At 38.9% G+C, this 15,962-nt stretch overlaps 2 protein-coding genes across 14 annotated transcripts in view; one reads left to right on the top strand and one right to left on the bottom strand.

The window, feature by feature from the left end:
• Window positions 1–13,654, top strand: part of TTC19 (tetratricopeptide repeat domain 19) — a 33,712-nt gene extending 20,058 nt beyond the window's left edge. The window contains 3 exon segments of the mRNA XM_023192169.3: window positions 7,127–7,281; window positions 8,617–8,779; window positions 9,451–13,654. Coding sequence (XP_023047937.2) covers window positions 7,127–7,281; window positions 8,617–8,779; window positions 9,451–9,584 — 452 coding nt within the window. The 3' untranslated portion in view covers window positions 9,585–13,654.
• NCOR1 (nuclear receptor corepressor 1) overlaps window positions 12,154–15,962 on the bottom strand; it is a 187,565-nt gene continuing 183,756 nt past the window's right edge. For 7 of the 13 annotated variants that reach the window (XM_023192154.3, XM_023192159.3, XM_023192158.3 and 4 more), the window contains one exon: window positions 12,154–14,525. In XM_023192154.3, the coding sequence (XP_023047922.1) occupies window positions 14,338–14,525 (188 nt within the window). In that variant the 3' untranslated portion in view covers window positions 12,154–14,337. The remainder of the gene's footprint in view (window positions 14,526–15,962) is intronic. The other 6 variants (XM_023192163.3, XM_023192162.3, XM_023192155.3 and 3 more) reach the window with 2 other exon arrangements.

The following is a 15,962-nucleotide window of genomic DNA, read 5'->3' as shown; positions in this document are numbered from 1 at the left end:
AGTGCCTTGTTGGTGTGCTGCACCCATTAACTCGTCATTTACATTAGGTATATCTCCTATTGCTACCCCTCCCTCCTCCCCCCACCCCATGACAGACCCCGGTGTATGATGTTCCCCTTCCTGTGTCCAAGTGTTCTCATTGTTCAGTTCCCACCTATGAGTGAGAACATGTGATGTTTGGTTTTTGGTACTTGCGATAGTTTGCTCAGAATGATGGTTTCCAGCTTCATCCATGTCCCTACAAAAGACATGAACTCATCCTTTTTTATGGCTGCATAGTATTCCATGGTGTATATGTGCCACATTTTCTTAATCCAGTCTATCATTGATGGACATTTGGGTTGGTTCCAAGTCTTTGCTATTGTGAATAGTGCCGCAATAAACATATGTGTGCATGTGTCTTTATAGCAGCATGATTTATAATCCTTTGGGTATATAACCAGTAATGGGATGGCTGGGTCAAATGGTATTTCTACTTCTAGATCCTTGAGGAATCGCCACACTGTCTTCCACAATGGTTGAACTAGTTTACAGTCCCACCAGCAGTGTAAAAATATTCCTATTTCTCCACATCCTCTCCAGCACCTGTTGTTTCATGACTTTTTAATGATCGCCATTCTAACTCGTGTGAGATGGTATCTCATTGTGGTTTTGATTTGCATTTCTCTGATGGCCAGTGATGATGAGCATTTTTTCATGTGTCTGTTGGCTGCATAAATGTCTTCTTTTGAGAAGTGTCTGTTCATATCCTTCGCCCACTTTTTGATGGGGTTGTTTTTTTCTTGTAAATTTGTTTGAATTCTTTGTAGATTCTGGATATTAGCCCTTTGTCAGATGAGTAGATTGCAAAAATTTTCTCCCATTCTGTAGGTTGCCTGTTCACTCTGATGGTAGTTTCTTTTGCTGTGCAGAAGCTCTTTAGTTTAATTAGATCCCATTTGTCAGTTTTGGCTTTTGGGACCAATGCTTTTGGTCCCAGCCCCAAATCTCCTTAAGCTGATAAGCAACTTCAGCAAAGTTTCAGGATACAAAATCAATGTGCAAAAATCACAAGCATTCTTATACACCAATAACAGACAGAGAGCCAAATCATGAGTGAACTCCCATTCACAATTGCTTCAAAGAGAATAAAATACCTAGGAATCCAACTTACAAGGGATGTGAAGGACCTCTTCAAGGAGAACTACAAACCACTTGCTCAACAAAATAAAAGAGGACACAAACAAATGGAAGAACATTCCATGCTCATGGATAGGAAGAATCAATATTGTGAAAATAGCCATAGTGCCCAAGATAATTTATAGATTCAATGCCCATCCCCATCAAGCTACCAATGACTTTCTTCACAGAATTGGAACCAAAAAAAGAGCCTGCATTGCCAAGACAATCCTAAGCAAAAAGAACAAAGCTGGAGGCATCACGCTACCTGACTTCAAACTATACTACAAGGCTACAGTAACCAAAACAGCATGGTACTGGTATCAAAACAGAAATATAGACCAATGGAACAGAACAGAAACCTCAGAAATAATACTACACATCTATAACCATCTGATCTTTGACAAACCTGACAAAAACAAGAAATGGCGAAAGGATTCCCTATTTAATAAATGGTGCTGGAAAACTGGCTAGCCATATGTAGAAAGCTGAAACTGGATCCCTTCCTTACACCTTATACAAAAATTAATTCAAGATGGATTAAAGACTTAAATGTTAGACCTAAAACCATAAAAACCCTAAAAGAAAACCTAGGCACTACCATTCAGGATATAGGCATGGGCAAGGACGTCATGTCTAAAACATTGAAATATACCCCACAGTTCTATTGATGGACCTGTTGGGTCATTCTATATGTTTTGCTATTAAAAGTCATACTTCACTGAACATTCTTGGACCTGCATCTTTGTACACCTGCAAGATAGTCCCTGGAATATGTAGATAAAAGTGGAGTTGCCGGGGTGCATATACCAAATTGCTTATCAGGCTGGGTGTAGTGACTCACACCTGTAATCCCAGCACTTTGGGAGGCTGAGGTGAGCAGATCACTTGAGGTCAGGAGTTGGAGACCAGCCTGGCCAATAAGGTGAAACCCCACCTCTACTTAAAAAAAAAAAAAAGCCAGACGTGGTGGTGGGCACCTGTAATCCCAACTACTTGGAAGGCTGAGGCACAAGAATCGCTTAAATCTGGGAAGGCAGAGGTTGTAATAAGCTGAGATCATGCCACTGCACTCCAGCCTGGGCAACAGAGCAAGACTCTGTCTCAAAAACAACAAAAACCAAATTGCTGATCAAAGTGGTTTTACCAGTTTACATTTTGACTAACAGTATATTAGTGTTCGTGATGCTCTCTGTATATCTTTGTTATCATCAGATATTTTTGATAATCTGCTGGGTTTGAAAAGGAATTTCATTGTGGCTTCACTATGTGTTTCTGATTACTGTATTTATTGGCTATTCAGATTATTTGCTCTGAAAATTATTCATATTCTTTGCCTATTTTTTTGAGGGGTTGTCTTTTTCTTAACAATCTGTAAGAGTTCCTTATGTATTCAACCATTTTATGTTTTTATAGGTTACTTATCGTTGTAGCTTGTCTTTTCACATTAGGGCATTTGACATAGATTAAAAATTTGGATATTGACAGAATCTTGATATTTATCTTCATAGTTAGTGCTTGTTATATCTTGATTTGTAATGATATCTCTATATTGGGTTTTCATATATTCGTGGAGTGCTAATGTTTAAATCTGTAATTATGACTAATTTTTAGTTTCATTATAATTTTTCCCTATTTAATTCAGTACCTTATTTTTTTCCCCCTCAAGAGACAAGGTCTTCCTTTGGCCAGGCTGGAGTGAGTGCAGTGACATGATCACAGCTCACTGCAACTTTAAACTCCTGATACCAAGTGATCCTCCCACCTCAGCCTCCAGAAGAATAAGGACTACAGGCACGTGCCACCATGTCTGGCTTATGTATTTTTTGGGGAGTGTATATATTTTTTGGGGGGGCAGGGTAGGGTAGAGATGAGGTTTTGCTATGTTGCCCAGGCTGGTCTCGACCTCGTGGGCTGAAGTGGTGCTCGGCCTCCCAAAGTACGGGATTGCAGGTGTGAGCCACCACACCTAGCCCTTTTGTAATTCCTTTTATTTGTTCATTCATTCAACAATTCAGTCAGAAATACTGAATGCCCATTACATGCTAGATACGCTGCTAGGTTCTGAGATACAGATATAAATAAAACAAAGTTGGCTAGATGCAGTGGCTCACACCTGTAATCCCAGCACTTTGGGTGGCTGAGGCGGGCGGATCAAGAGGTCAAGAGTTCAAGACTAGCCTGGCCAATATTGTGAAATCCCGTCTCTACTAAAAATACAAAAAAAAAAAAAAAAAAATTAGCTGGGTATGGTGGTACACCTGTAGTCCCAGCTACTTGGGAGGCTGAGGCAGAAGAATCTGCTTGAACCCGGGAGGCAGAGGTTGCAGTGAGCGGAGATTTTGCCACTGCACTCCAGCCTGGGCGACAGAGTGAGACTTCGTCTCAAAAAAGAAAAAAAAAAATCACTGCCTCATGGAGCTACATTTTTGGTGGGGGAAAGACGCATAGTAAGCACTATCCAGTAAGTTGGTGTGTCCAGAGTGCTATGTAGATATTTATGAAGGAATATGTATAGCAGGAATACATTGGGGAAGTATGCTGTCTTATAGAGGGGGTAGGGAAGGTCTTGTTAGTATGAAACCCGGTGAATGGGAGAGAATAGGCAAGTGGCTATTTGTGAGGGAAGAAAATTACAGGCAAAGGGCAGTTACAGGTACAAGACTCAGGTGGTGTATGCTTGACTTACTGGAAGTAAGTACTGGAGTTGTCTGATTTTATAAAATTTTGGGGGATGAGGCCTGCTTTCTTACTGTCTGCTGATTCTCATTTATGATGAATTGTCATGTTGACTAATTTTGGATTATACATTCATCTTCAGCAAGGTTTTAGCTATACAGTGAGATTCCAGAATAGTTTTGTGTCTTCCAGGCACTCAGCTTCTGGCCGAAGTGGATGTTATAAATTTAGACATCAAACTTACAGGGTAGTCATTTTTCTCATCTAGATTCCAGACTTGGCCATTCAGAGCTCCTTGTCGTCTCCCTGTGCCTGTGATCAGGGGGTTAAGGGAAGTGTAGGTTGGAGTGCTGCAATTCTTTTCACATACATTCTTTTCCGGGGGTTGTGGTCCTAATGGTGATCCTGGTTTTATGCATTGGCTTCAGATCTAGTTCTGTTTAGTACACATCAACAGCTTGAATTCCTGGATTACAGAGACACTCAAGCTACAACAGAAACCAGGCTTTTGCTGTGTCAACTCACAGACTCTCCACTTTGGGTTTTAGCTTACTCCTAATTTCTGGCACTTGGGGTTTCCTTCTCTTGGGATCTCAGCTGTGCATGGAAAGGATGTGTGTTACAGTTTATCTAAGATTTCTAGGTGTTTGAGGCAGATGGGTTTCATCAATAGCGTTAGGTTAGATTCTCCTTGATTCCCTCTACTAAAACCATTAACACTAATTAGGAAGTGCTAATCAGTTGATTAACACGTGATTTAGTTTAGAAGAAATTTCAGGATATTCTTGGAATTTGGTGAACAAATATCTCTAGTTTCAAAGACCCTTGTAGACTTTCCTATATTGCTATTGATGGTGAGGGGGTAGGGGAGAGCTAGAGGCCTATGCTCAAGTTTTCCTAAATTAGAGATGCTCTTTTGCTGTTGTTATAAATGCATATAATTGCCCCAGTACTTTATCAAATTCCCTTTAGTCTATATTTATGTAAACCTAGTTTGATATACTGAGCCATTCTTTTATTCCTGGAATAAATGCTGTTTGGTCATCTCCTTAATACATCTGATTATTCCATTCGGTAATATTTTGAGTAAAAAATTCTATAGTGAATCCTATTTGCCTCATGGACTTAGCAGCATATCTTTTTCTGTGATCAGAAGTTATTTATGAAAGAGAATCATTTATGTTTGAAGAAGTAAATATGCCTCAGTTTTAAATGACCCTTTGGGGCTCTATATAAACGATTCCAATATATTTCTCAGTTGTTATTAAAGTACTTGATTTTTTTCTTGTCTAACTTTTAGCAATTTTTATTTTAATGTTTCAAAGAACTATGTTTAAGTAAACTACTAGCAAAGGAACTCTGAGGGAACTTTGAAATAATTTCTCTTGGCAGTTGCTAAAGGTTTTATGTTTTCTAAAAGTTCAGTAATAGTACATTTATTTTTAGAAAAGGTTGCTTTTCAAAAAGTGTTTCCATTTTTATTGTAGTCAGAATGTGCATGTATTTTTAAAATATTATAGCTAAATTGTACCTCATTGTTTTCTCTAAAAAGCTTTACTGCTTTTGCTTCCACTCCACTACTCAGTGATAACAAGGGTAACAATTTTCCGCTAGAATTGCTTGTGACTTTATTCTTGTACTTTAGTTATACCACTAAACATCTTTTTAAATTGTTGCCACAAAGTATCTTGCTTTTATCATTTTCACATTGCTCTAGTATATCAACTTTGGGAACAAGATATCATTCTATTTATAGCATTCTGTTTTTAGTAGTAGTATTTCCATTTACAAAATACAGTAATTTTTGATCACTGAAAATGTCAAATCCTAGAAAACACAGCATGCCTACGCGTGATGGTAACATCATTCTCGAACAGTGGTTGGTTGAAGATTCATTTGATGATCTGATTTTTCCGAAATAGATGATTCAGACGATGCTGGTGTTCTGTTTAGAAATAACTCCGAGAACACTTTTAGTAGTTTATTTTCACATTGAAAATCACATTTGCTCCAGCCTTCAGAGCATATTTATGTAAAATTAGGTAAGTGACAGAAGCAAGCTACACTTTTTTTCTAAATGGGAAGGTATTAGAAAAGACTCATTTTAGTAACATAGTCTTCCTTAAACTCTACGCCACTTGTAGATTTCTGAAAACTGAAGACATGGAAGGGAAAGGGTTTGGTATGAACGGCAGCTTTGCTGGCAAATAAACCCAACTGAAATACTCAGTTGGGTGTCTACTAATTTGTTACCTAAGATTATCTAAGGTAACCTCTTTTTCTAGTCTTTTATTATGTGAACATTTACCTTCTGCTGAGTTGTTTGCAGAATTTCCATATAATCTTGCTTATGAACATTTCTGTTATTTGTATCATCTTTTAGAAGTCTTACCCAGGTTGATATAGGTTACTGTTATGATCTATGTCTCCAATTCTTCGTATGTGGCATTAGGTATTTTAAACTTGTTCTTTTTCAGACATCGTATAGTCAATTCTTGAATGTGTTGGGAGGTGCTATGTCATTGCAAGCTTTATTATTCTTCTTAGCTTGTTTCAATTTTACCTTGAATTTCTTTTTTTTTTTTTTTTTGAGACAGAGTCTCGCTCTAGTCACCCAAACTGGAGTGCAGTGGTGTGATCTCGGCTCACTGCAAGCTCTGCCTCCTGGGTTCACGCCATTTTCCTGCCTCAGCCTCCTGAGTAGCTGGGACTGCAGGCACCTGCCACCACGCCCGGCTAAATTTTTTTTTTGTATTTTTAGTAGAGACGGGGTTTTACCATGTTAGCCAGGATGGTCTCCATCTCTTGACCTTGTGATCCACCCGCCTTGGCCTCCCAGAGTGCTGGGATTACAGGTGTGAGCCACTACGCCTGGCCTTTACCTTGAATTCTTTAAATTCAGCTTGTGACTTTGCACTTCAGGATTCTGAGTGTTCTCTGTCTTCTTCCTGCATTGTTTTTCTTATACCTTACAGATTTTTCATTGGCCTTGACTTTTTGTTGTTAACTCATTCTTCTTTGAATTTATCTTCATTTGCTTCTGCTGAATATTATTTGTTTCAAACTAAAAATAACATTCCACATTTTAATTAATGTGTGGACTCTTAATCTACTTAAAATGTGGGGTGAAGTTCCATGATTCCAGCTAGTTTGGAATAGGTCATTTAACTGGATGTTAATCCACCTACTTTGTCCCCTAAGTGACATGTGGGTCCCATTCTGCTGACATATTTGTGGGTCCTGGTAACAACAATTTGGGTAGATTTGCTGATTCCTCTTTTCTCCTTAGTGGAAGAGAAAGCCAATACCCACCTCCTCTTGGGCATGTGCTTAGACGCCTGTGCTCGCTACCTTCTGTTCTCCAAGCAGCCATCACAGGCACAAAGGATGTATGAAAAAGCTCTGCAGATTTCTGAAGAAATACAAGGAGAAAGACACCCACAGGTAAGGGAGGAAAACACAGAAGAGGGAATATAAAACAAAGGTTTCAAAATTGAAGGGTGTGAAATGTCACACTCATTGGTAACAGGATCAGCAGATGGTCTTAGATCCTCCTTTCTCCCCAGTCTACCTATTTTCTTACCACCAGCACCCTCACCCCAACTACTTGTTTCAGAAAGGATTTGGGAGTAGTTATCAGTTACTAGGTCTGCCCAGAACTTTTCGCGTGATCCATGGTTTGCACAACAGAGCAACCTTTCTACAAGGCAGGACTGGTCAGGCTTCAATGGACAGAGCACAGTATTTCAGAGTGGGGTCTGTAGATACTCCCATTAGAAGCTTATGGGGAACAGTTTAATACACAAATATCCTTGCCTCCCTTACCCCACCACGGTTAAAATGGCAGGAGGTGAGGGAAGGAACAAGGGATCACATTAAAAACACTTGTAAACCATTGGCATATTATAGAATTTAAGTGTAACGTGTAAAGCTCTGTGTTAGAACACTAAACACATTGAATTGAAATCATCTCTTTGGGTCTCCCCTCCATCCAAATAAGTTCTTAGATGTAAGGAGTGCATTGCTTTGTCTGTGAATGCTCGCTACCCCCAATATAAGACATAACTATTTTAACTGAATGTGTCCCAAGGCTGGGGTACATGGGCAGGGTGAGTAATATGTTTTGGAAGAAAACGGGGGTTGAGCTATGAATTATCTCCATGAAAGGGATTTATGACTTATTATGAAGAGTCCCTTAATAGAGTGAGGAATAATAAACAAGCAAGCACAGAATTCAGATCTCCAAGTACTAGGGTCAGGGGGCTTAAAGCATGGCATCAGTGGGGAAGTAGGTATGGAAGTCTACCTGTTACAGTAGCCAAATTAAAAAAAACTTACTGGGCATCTTCCTAAAATAGATGGTATGTTTCTTGTTTTTAATGAGCCTCAGGGTTATCAGCAGGAACAACATAATACAGTGGGGTTCTAGAGGCAATCAAACCATACGAGGCTGGCTTCTCAAAGTTGCCTTAAATGAGATCATATGCATAGCATCTTGCTGTTGTTTTTCATTTGGTGTTTCTAATTGGGTAATTAGTTGGATTAATACGTAGTGTTTCGTAATTTCCAGATTTATATTTCCCAGAAGGTCGAACTAACATTCTCCACTGTACAGTGTGATTACCAAATGCCCACAAATTTGTTAAAGGCTGGTATCCTTCATCTTTTGTGGAATGCTAGGAAAGATGAAATCTTATGTATTCAGAGTTGGATGCACTCCACATTAAAGTTCTGTGCAGGCATGTTTTTAAAGAAACAACTTTTTTCTTTTCCATATAGACCATTGTGCTGATGAGTGACCTGGCTACTACCCTGGATGCACAGGGCCGCTTTGATGAGGCCTATATTTATATGCAAAGGGCATCAGATCTGGCAAGACAGATAAATCATCCTGAGCTGCACATGGTACTCAGTAATCTAGCTGCAGTTTTGATGCACAGAGGTAGGTAGCAATGGAAACTGAACTGACTTGCTTTAAGGGAGGGATGTCACTGGATTGATAAATTTGTGAAATGGTATGTAGGGAGGGCAAGGGCCAACAAAGAAACATGTAAATTAAAAGGCTGGTTGAATGGCAGAAAAAGAAGGTATTAATTAGGTTGAAGTACTGTTGTGCTCAATTCACATAACTTCTGCAGACCTGCAGTAGCCTGTCAAACCCCATCAAGCTGGAGAAAACCTTGCAATGATAGTACCTTACGTCAGTAGTGCTTTACGGATTTCTAAATGTGTTCAGTTACAATGTGTTTCTCAGAGAGTGCTGGTGAAGCTTGTATGACAGTAAGTATCAGTTTGACAGACATTTCTTAGTGTCAGCACACTATACCTATCATTTTCAGAAACCTGGGATGACAGGTGTATTACACATACCACCATTCATGAAATCTTTGGCTCATCAAAGGCCTCAAGATATACTGGAAAGGACTGTAAAAATCCCCCAGCATTCAGTGGAGTTCCAGCCTATCAGATGGGGATGAAATGAGGCAGCACCAGCCTGTCACTTCATAAGCACACAGTAAATTAGCCCTATATCCACATTAGTGCTGTCTCTTCAGAATCACCTGGAAAACATACACTTTCTTCTTACTGTCCCTTCTCTCTGGGTTATTTTAGAACGATATACACAAGCAAAAGAGATCTACCAGGAAGCACTGAAGCAAGCAAAGCTGAAAAAAGATGAAATTTCTGTACAACACATCAGGGAGGAGTTGGCTGAGCTGTCAAAGAAAAGTAGACCTTTGACTTAAATTCTGTCAAGCTCTAAATCCATTTTTGTGTAGGGAGAATAATGTCTAGCAATGCGGAAGAATAGCTGTCATTTCTGTCTCTGTGGCACCCAAATCAATGGCTTAAATCTGTCGTTTTTGATATTCAGGTTGCCTCAATTTAGCCTTAGTGAAGGGGGAGTTGTATACACTGCCATTTTTGTATTTTAAAGGAAAAATGACTTTCATTCCCAACTGATTATGATCTTTCAGGACTGCTGTCAAGTGATGCTTTCAGTTGTAACACATGACTTGGTGCTGTCCCTACTGGTCTAAGTAGAACTACAGATTAATATGGGCTGGCGTTCCTGTGGGCTGTGGGTGTGGTGATTCAGCCTGGCATTTCTACTATAAGTTTTTGGTCTCTTGATTTGCTGCCCTCTTTTCTCTTACTTTATCAATATCTGGCAAACTAACCAGAATTACCTTCTTCATGGCAAAGGGGGATTATGGTGAATTGTTCTTATAATCTGTTTCATGAAGCACAGTATGGAATTTAATGCATAAAAAAGGAAAATATCTTAGTTTGCTACCAGCATCCAGCATGAAGTTTTAAAGTGGGGATTAGGCACATGACAGTATAGCACCCATTTGAATTTAAATAAAAGTGAACCATACGTATCTTGTTATATAAAACTAAAAGTGGGGGTGGGCTAGAAAGAACGATGTAACCTTTTGTCTACGTTATCTGAACGCTCTACTTCCTTTGCAGCCTTAGTCACACAACTGAGTCATCTCAAGTACTCTTTAAGGACACACAGCCCAGGCTGTTCTGAGTCAGAATAGGCCCCTACAGGTATATTTTAAAACTTCGTAATTCTGATGTGTACTGCTGCTATAGTTGAACTACTGACCTGGATCTTAGTCCTAGCCTTTTTGCTTTTGCAATTTCAGTATTTTCATCTCTAAACTAGGGAAATACTGGGATTCTTTCTTAGCTGTGGGAGAAGGTATTTGGTTAGATGACTTTGAATGAATAGACTGCTGTGCTGGAAGAGCTTTGCCACACTGCCTCAAAGTATGTAAAGATACATAGGTGGATGCTCTTACCGCAGCAGTCATATGAGTACATTTTTAGCCATTTACCTAAGGAAAAAGACAGTTTTTCTAGGTACCATGAAGGAAGACTGACCCTGTTGGTATGCCTGTGGGGGTGGGATGTGAGTGGGACTGATAAACTGATATTTTTGGTTCGTATGTACATACTGGAAGAATCTTTTCATAATAAATGAGACTGTACAACAAGATTGTATGTATCCCAGTAATCTTTGCATTTCTCACCAAAAAAAAAAAAACTTCCTGAAGAATAAAAACACCGGAAACCTTGAGGTCCAAATCCTCAGGGATTAGACTAAAACTATAGTTTTGTATGTTGCAGATGTAAATTTCTTCCTATTTTCTGTCTAATCTCATATTTACCATCCAGCTAATGCCATTTATCAAGTCTAGCTCAGGATAAGATACAATATAAATCAGACTGAGTTTCAGTAGAAACCAGTATTAACATATGGTGATTTCTTAAAAAAATTAATGTCAACCATTCACCTTTTTGCATTGAGAATGTTTTTTACCTTTTCACAACTGCAGGGGTTACTGAAAGGTTTTTCATTCCAAGTTTTATTTATTTATTAATTTAAAATCATCCACAGTGACTCAGTGGTCTGGTTGTTGGAAACACTAGGAGTTTTCAGGACAGTCTCTTCATGTGGGTGTTCTCATTACAGTTCATTTGCACTGTTGTAAAATAAGGTACTGAAGCAAAAGGAGGACTGATCTCCTTTACTGATTGTTCTAAATTCAAAAGTGAATTGGTTATAATCATGTAATTAAATTTTTTGAACTGTCCAGTGGTCACTGGAGTTTTCAGGGCATAGATATTTTAAAAATAGAATCACTCAGTGTACCAAAATTAAAGCATTATGAAATTTCCGGTCATAAACATGCACTGGAAAACTGGCTGTCAGAATACTTCTATGAAGAGTATTAGGAAGACCTTAATTTAGTTCTGGGTGCTAAACAATCACGTGTAAGGATATAGTGTCAGAACAGTGAAATCTAAGTCTACAAAGAATATCATGCCTTTGTTTGCGGTGAACCTCAGTAAGTTGTCAGTGCTGCTCTGTGCTGTGCTTACCACTTAAATCATGATAAGGTGAACCTCCATAGGTAAGCCATGTGAGACTTCTGTCCTTTCATTTATTTTGAACCAAGAACTGTTACTAGATTTTAACTCTCATTCTGAGATTTCTTCTCCAGGTGATGGTAAATAAAGTAATACGCACATGCATTATGAGGAGGATGGAGTGAGTGGTTCACAGCAGCTCACCTTCGGGTCCTCAAGTGGAACTGCAAGAGTAACAAGTTAGGCTCTGATCTGACATGTTCTCAGAAACTATACAGTTGACCTTCAAATAATGCAGGAGTTAGGGGCATAGACCTCCCAAGTATAAAAAATCCACATCTAACTTTGACTCCTCCAAAACTTAACTACTCATAGCCTACTGTTGACCAGAAGTCTTACGGATACAATAGTCGATTGACACATATTTTGTATATGTATTATATACTGTATTCTTACAATAAAGTAAGCTAGAGAAGAGAAAATGTTATTAAGATTATAAGGAAGAGAAAATATATTTACTATTCATTAAGTGGAAGTGGATCATCATGAAGGTCTTCATCCTCGTCATCTTCATGTTGAGTAGGCTGAGGATGAGGAGGGGTTGGTCTTGCTATCTTGGGTGGCAGAGGTGGAAGAAAATCCGTGTATAAGTGGACCCACACAGTTCAAACCCGTGTTGTTCAAGGGTCAACTGTATTCTGACTCAGAATAGCTTAAGACCCTCAGGGTCATAGAAAAATACCATCATAATCTCTTTTATGGTAGGTTGGCAATATAAATTATTAACAAATTCTAAAATATTACCAGTACCTGAAAAGAAAAATTCAGCAGAAAACTGTGAAGTAGAACATTTAGTCACTGTTTGTCATTCATTTTGAAATTTTTATGTGTTTACATATATCTGTTGTAAATATACCAACTTTCCAAGTACTAGGAACGCCTGATCTAAAGTTTGTGTTGGGGACCTCAGGTATACAGAAGTGGAACAGGGACAGGAGTGAAAGCTTTGACTGGAGACAAATGTGGGCTTATGGCCTATCTCTGTCACTCATTTAACTGTATGGGCAAAGTACTAAACCTGTGTCTTCATCTGTAACATAGGGATTAGACACTAGTGATAGGAGGGTCTTGGTCAGTAGCTAATCACAGAGCTGCTTCCTTAAAAGCCTTGAGTACTTTTGTTTAAAAGTCTAGGTCTACTTGAAAGTCTGTAAAGTACTAATTTTTATCATCTTGAGAGATCTATTTCTCCCCTTTCCAGTTACCAGTGGCATTCTCCCAAAACTTAGTATCTATATGTTATGGAAAGATAATTAAATGCTATGATAAATTGTATGAAAAAAACTTTAAAATTCAGCAAGCAATTCTTAATGAAAGATACAACTGGCCCTCTAGTACCATAATTAGTTTAGACTAAATTCAGTCTTTTACATTATTTGCACCTTGAGAATCTGTGAAATGAAAACATTTAACAGTAAACTCTTATCCCAAGGAAGCAAAGTGAGAGTAAGTGCTGGTCCACAGCGATGGGGAAAAGGGCTGTGTTCACCATGTGTTTTTCAGGATACAGCACAAAGCACATCTAAATACTACACAGATCATTATCTTTTAACCCAACCAATCATATATATCAAACTAAGGGAAAAATATGTAAGCTTTTCCTTTGGAACCTGAGACACCAGGAGCCTTAAATCACAAATAATCTACTGTAGCTATGGACAGGGTAGTCAAATTTATTTCAAAACAAAAGCTTTGTTGGGCTGCATCAAATGCAGGAGAAAAGGAATACTTAGGGGCATGGTTAAATTACCAGTGTGCATAACAGTGAGGTATGCCTCAAATAAGCCTTTAAAACTTTATAAACTGAACTAGAACATACCCATGCAGTAATATTTTTTCAGTGCTACTAATGAAAAAAAAAAAAAAAAAATTAAAGCCTGCACTGGAAATTTACAATATGGCAGAATTTGTTACTTCTACCTTCTGACCCTAACGTACAGATTTTATGACAGGGTCTGTGTTAAAAATCTAAACATTTCCACAAGATTTTAAACATCACTGGAAAGCTGAATTTAGAGGAAACAAAATCAGATAAAAGTACAATGCCCGTGACAGCCAACATTATGTAACTGGGCTGTATGAGGTTGTTTAGAAGGCTAGGGTTAAAAAGATAGACAAAAAGATTTTTAAAAATCACCCCCAAAGTTGATGCGCTGATTTGAACATAAGTACACCAGATACTACAGCAAGGGGATATACACTGCAAAAAGGTCATCTATTTACAGAAGAGTGATTTAAAGACATTATGGTTTTCTTTACAAACAGATGTAAGAACAGGAACTGTCCACTTTTTAAAAACTCTACATCTCAACCCTCCACTATTATTATAGTCCACTGAATTGCCTGTCTCAAAGGCAGTTTTTTGTATGGTTTTTTCCCATTTGACTCTCCAAATGAATTTCCATCATTTCTTCATCATCTGTGGGCTGGCTCTCCTGAAAAGTCTCAGGGAATAAGTCATAGGAGGGCAGGTTGTTGACCTGCTACTAAAAATTAAACCACCAAAAACTAGAGATCCCTCTCCTGCACCCTGTTCCCCTCACTTTGTGCAGTTCAGTCATCACTATCCGACAGGGTCTCGTACTGTGCTGAGAGCAGTGGGGCAGGCTCTCGCTCCCAGATCCTGTTCTGTTGGTGAGGAGCTGCTTGGTTCACAGCAGAGGGAGCACATGCAATCGGTGTTGGTGGAGTACTGCTGAGCATCCGCATAGTCAGAGGGTTATAAGGAAACTGAGTTGAGCCTGACAAAAGAAAAATTAGGTTTTCATTGTCATGAGCATAACTGCTACTTCATCCAATCCAACTTTTGTAGGATGGAGTAGAAAAGAATTGTTCTAAAATGGTCATGTGACACCATGAAAGCAAAATGAATACAACACAGAAGGGCCAAAGTCTCACCACTTAAATCCTAGCCAATGATATGTAGCAGTCAGTGCGGGTCCAAAAAAGAAGAGTAACATGAATAGCATATGATTGAGGGCTGTTGAGCCCAGAAGAGAAAGCCCAGACTAGATTTTTAGTTAAGTCTATAACTATCAGGTGTTTCCATGGAGAATCCAAGTTGTACTATTGAGTATTAAGCTCTAACTGAAACAGAGTCAGGTTATACCAAGAGCTTTCTTAACTCTTCAAGAGAAATGCAAAAGCACAGTTCTCAACAACAGACAAGTACCCAGGAACATCTGCAGACTGAGGGGCAGCAGGATGCATGTCATCTGCTGAATCTCACTGGGCAGATTTTAAAGTATACAAGATTGAGAAATGAGGTAATTAATGAAAACTGCTGCCCTTCATCAGTTTCTAGATGTTTAATTGTCCCCAGAAAGCCATCTACAGCTTAAGAAAACGCAAACACAGGCCAGGTGCAGTGGCTCACGCCTGTAATCCTAGCACTTTGGGAGGCCGAGGCAGGTGGATCTTCTGAGGTCAGGAGTTCGAGACTAGCCTGACCAACATGGAGAAACCCCGTCTTACAAAATTAGCCGGGCGTGATGGCGCATGCCTGTAATCCCAGCTAGTTGGGAGGGTGAGGCAGGAGAATCGCTTGAACCCAGGAGGTGGAGGTTGCAGTGAGCCAGCCTGGGCAACAAGAGTGAAACTCCATCTCAAAAAACAAAAACATAAAACATAACCATTTCATCAAATAATAAATCTCATGTATGGTCTAATTAATTCTTCCCTAAGAGAGATTTGAGAAGCCGCAACCACTGGTCTAGGCTGTAAACTTTCAAACTCAAACACAACCACTTTGCATGTGGCATGAGTTTTATAATGCAAAAGGCTGATATAATTTATATATGTCTTAAGGGGCAGGGCACATTTCAGATTTTTTCCAGTGACATATTTGTATTTAATCCTAAGGAAAAGATGGCTTATAATTCTCTGAGACTCTAAAATTCATAATATCCCAATTTTATTTTAAAAGTCTGTTGCTTTTTAAAGCTACCATGATCATAGTTATTATATACATTTTTTTAAGTTTACAAATAGGCACCAAATAGAAAATAATGAGTGTCCTGGAGTATTGTTTTTCATCAGTTTGTATAAATGTAGTGAATGTACAGAGAGATGACGGCTTTTTTTGTTTTTGTTAAGATGGGGTCTCATTTTGTTGCCCAGGATGGAGTGCAGCGGCGCAAGCTCAGCTCACTGCAGTCTCCATCTCCCAGGTTCAAGCG

Source organism: Piliocolobus tephrosceles, chromosome 16, assembly GCF_002776525.5.
Source record: "Piliocolobus tephrosceles isolate RC106 chromosome 16, ASM277652v3, whole genome shotgun sequence".
Taxonomy (NCBI): domain Eukaryota; kingdom Metazoa; phylum Chordata; class Mammalia; order Primates; family Cercopithecidae; genus Piliocolobus; species Piliocolobus tephrosceles.
The sequence above is the reverse complement of the archived record's forward strand: the minus strand, read 5'-3'. Positions and strand labels throughout refer to the sequence as shown.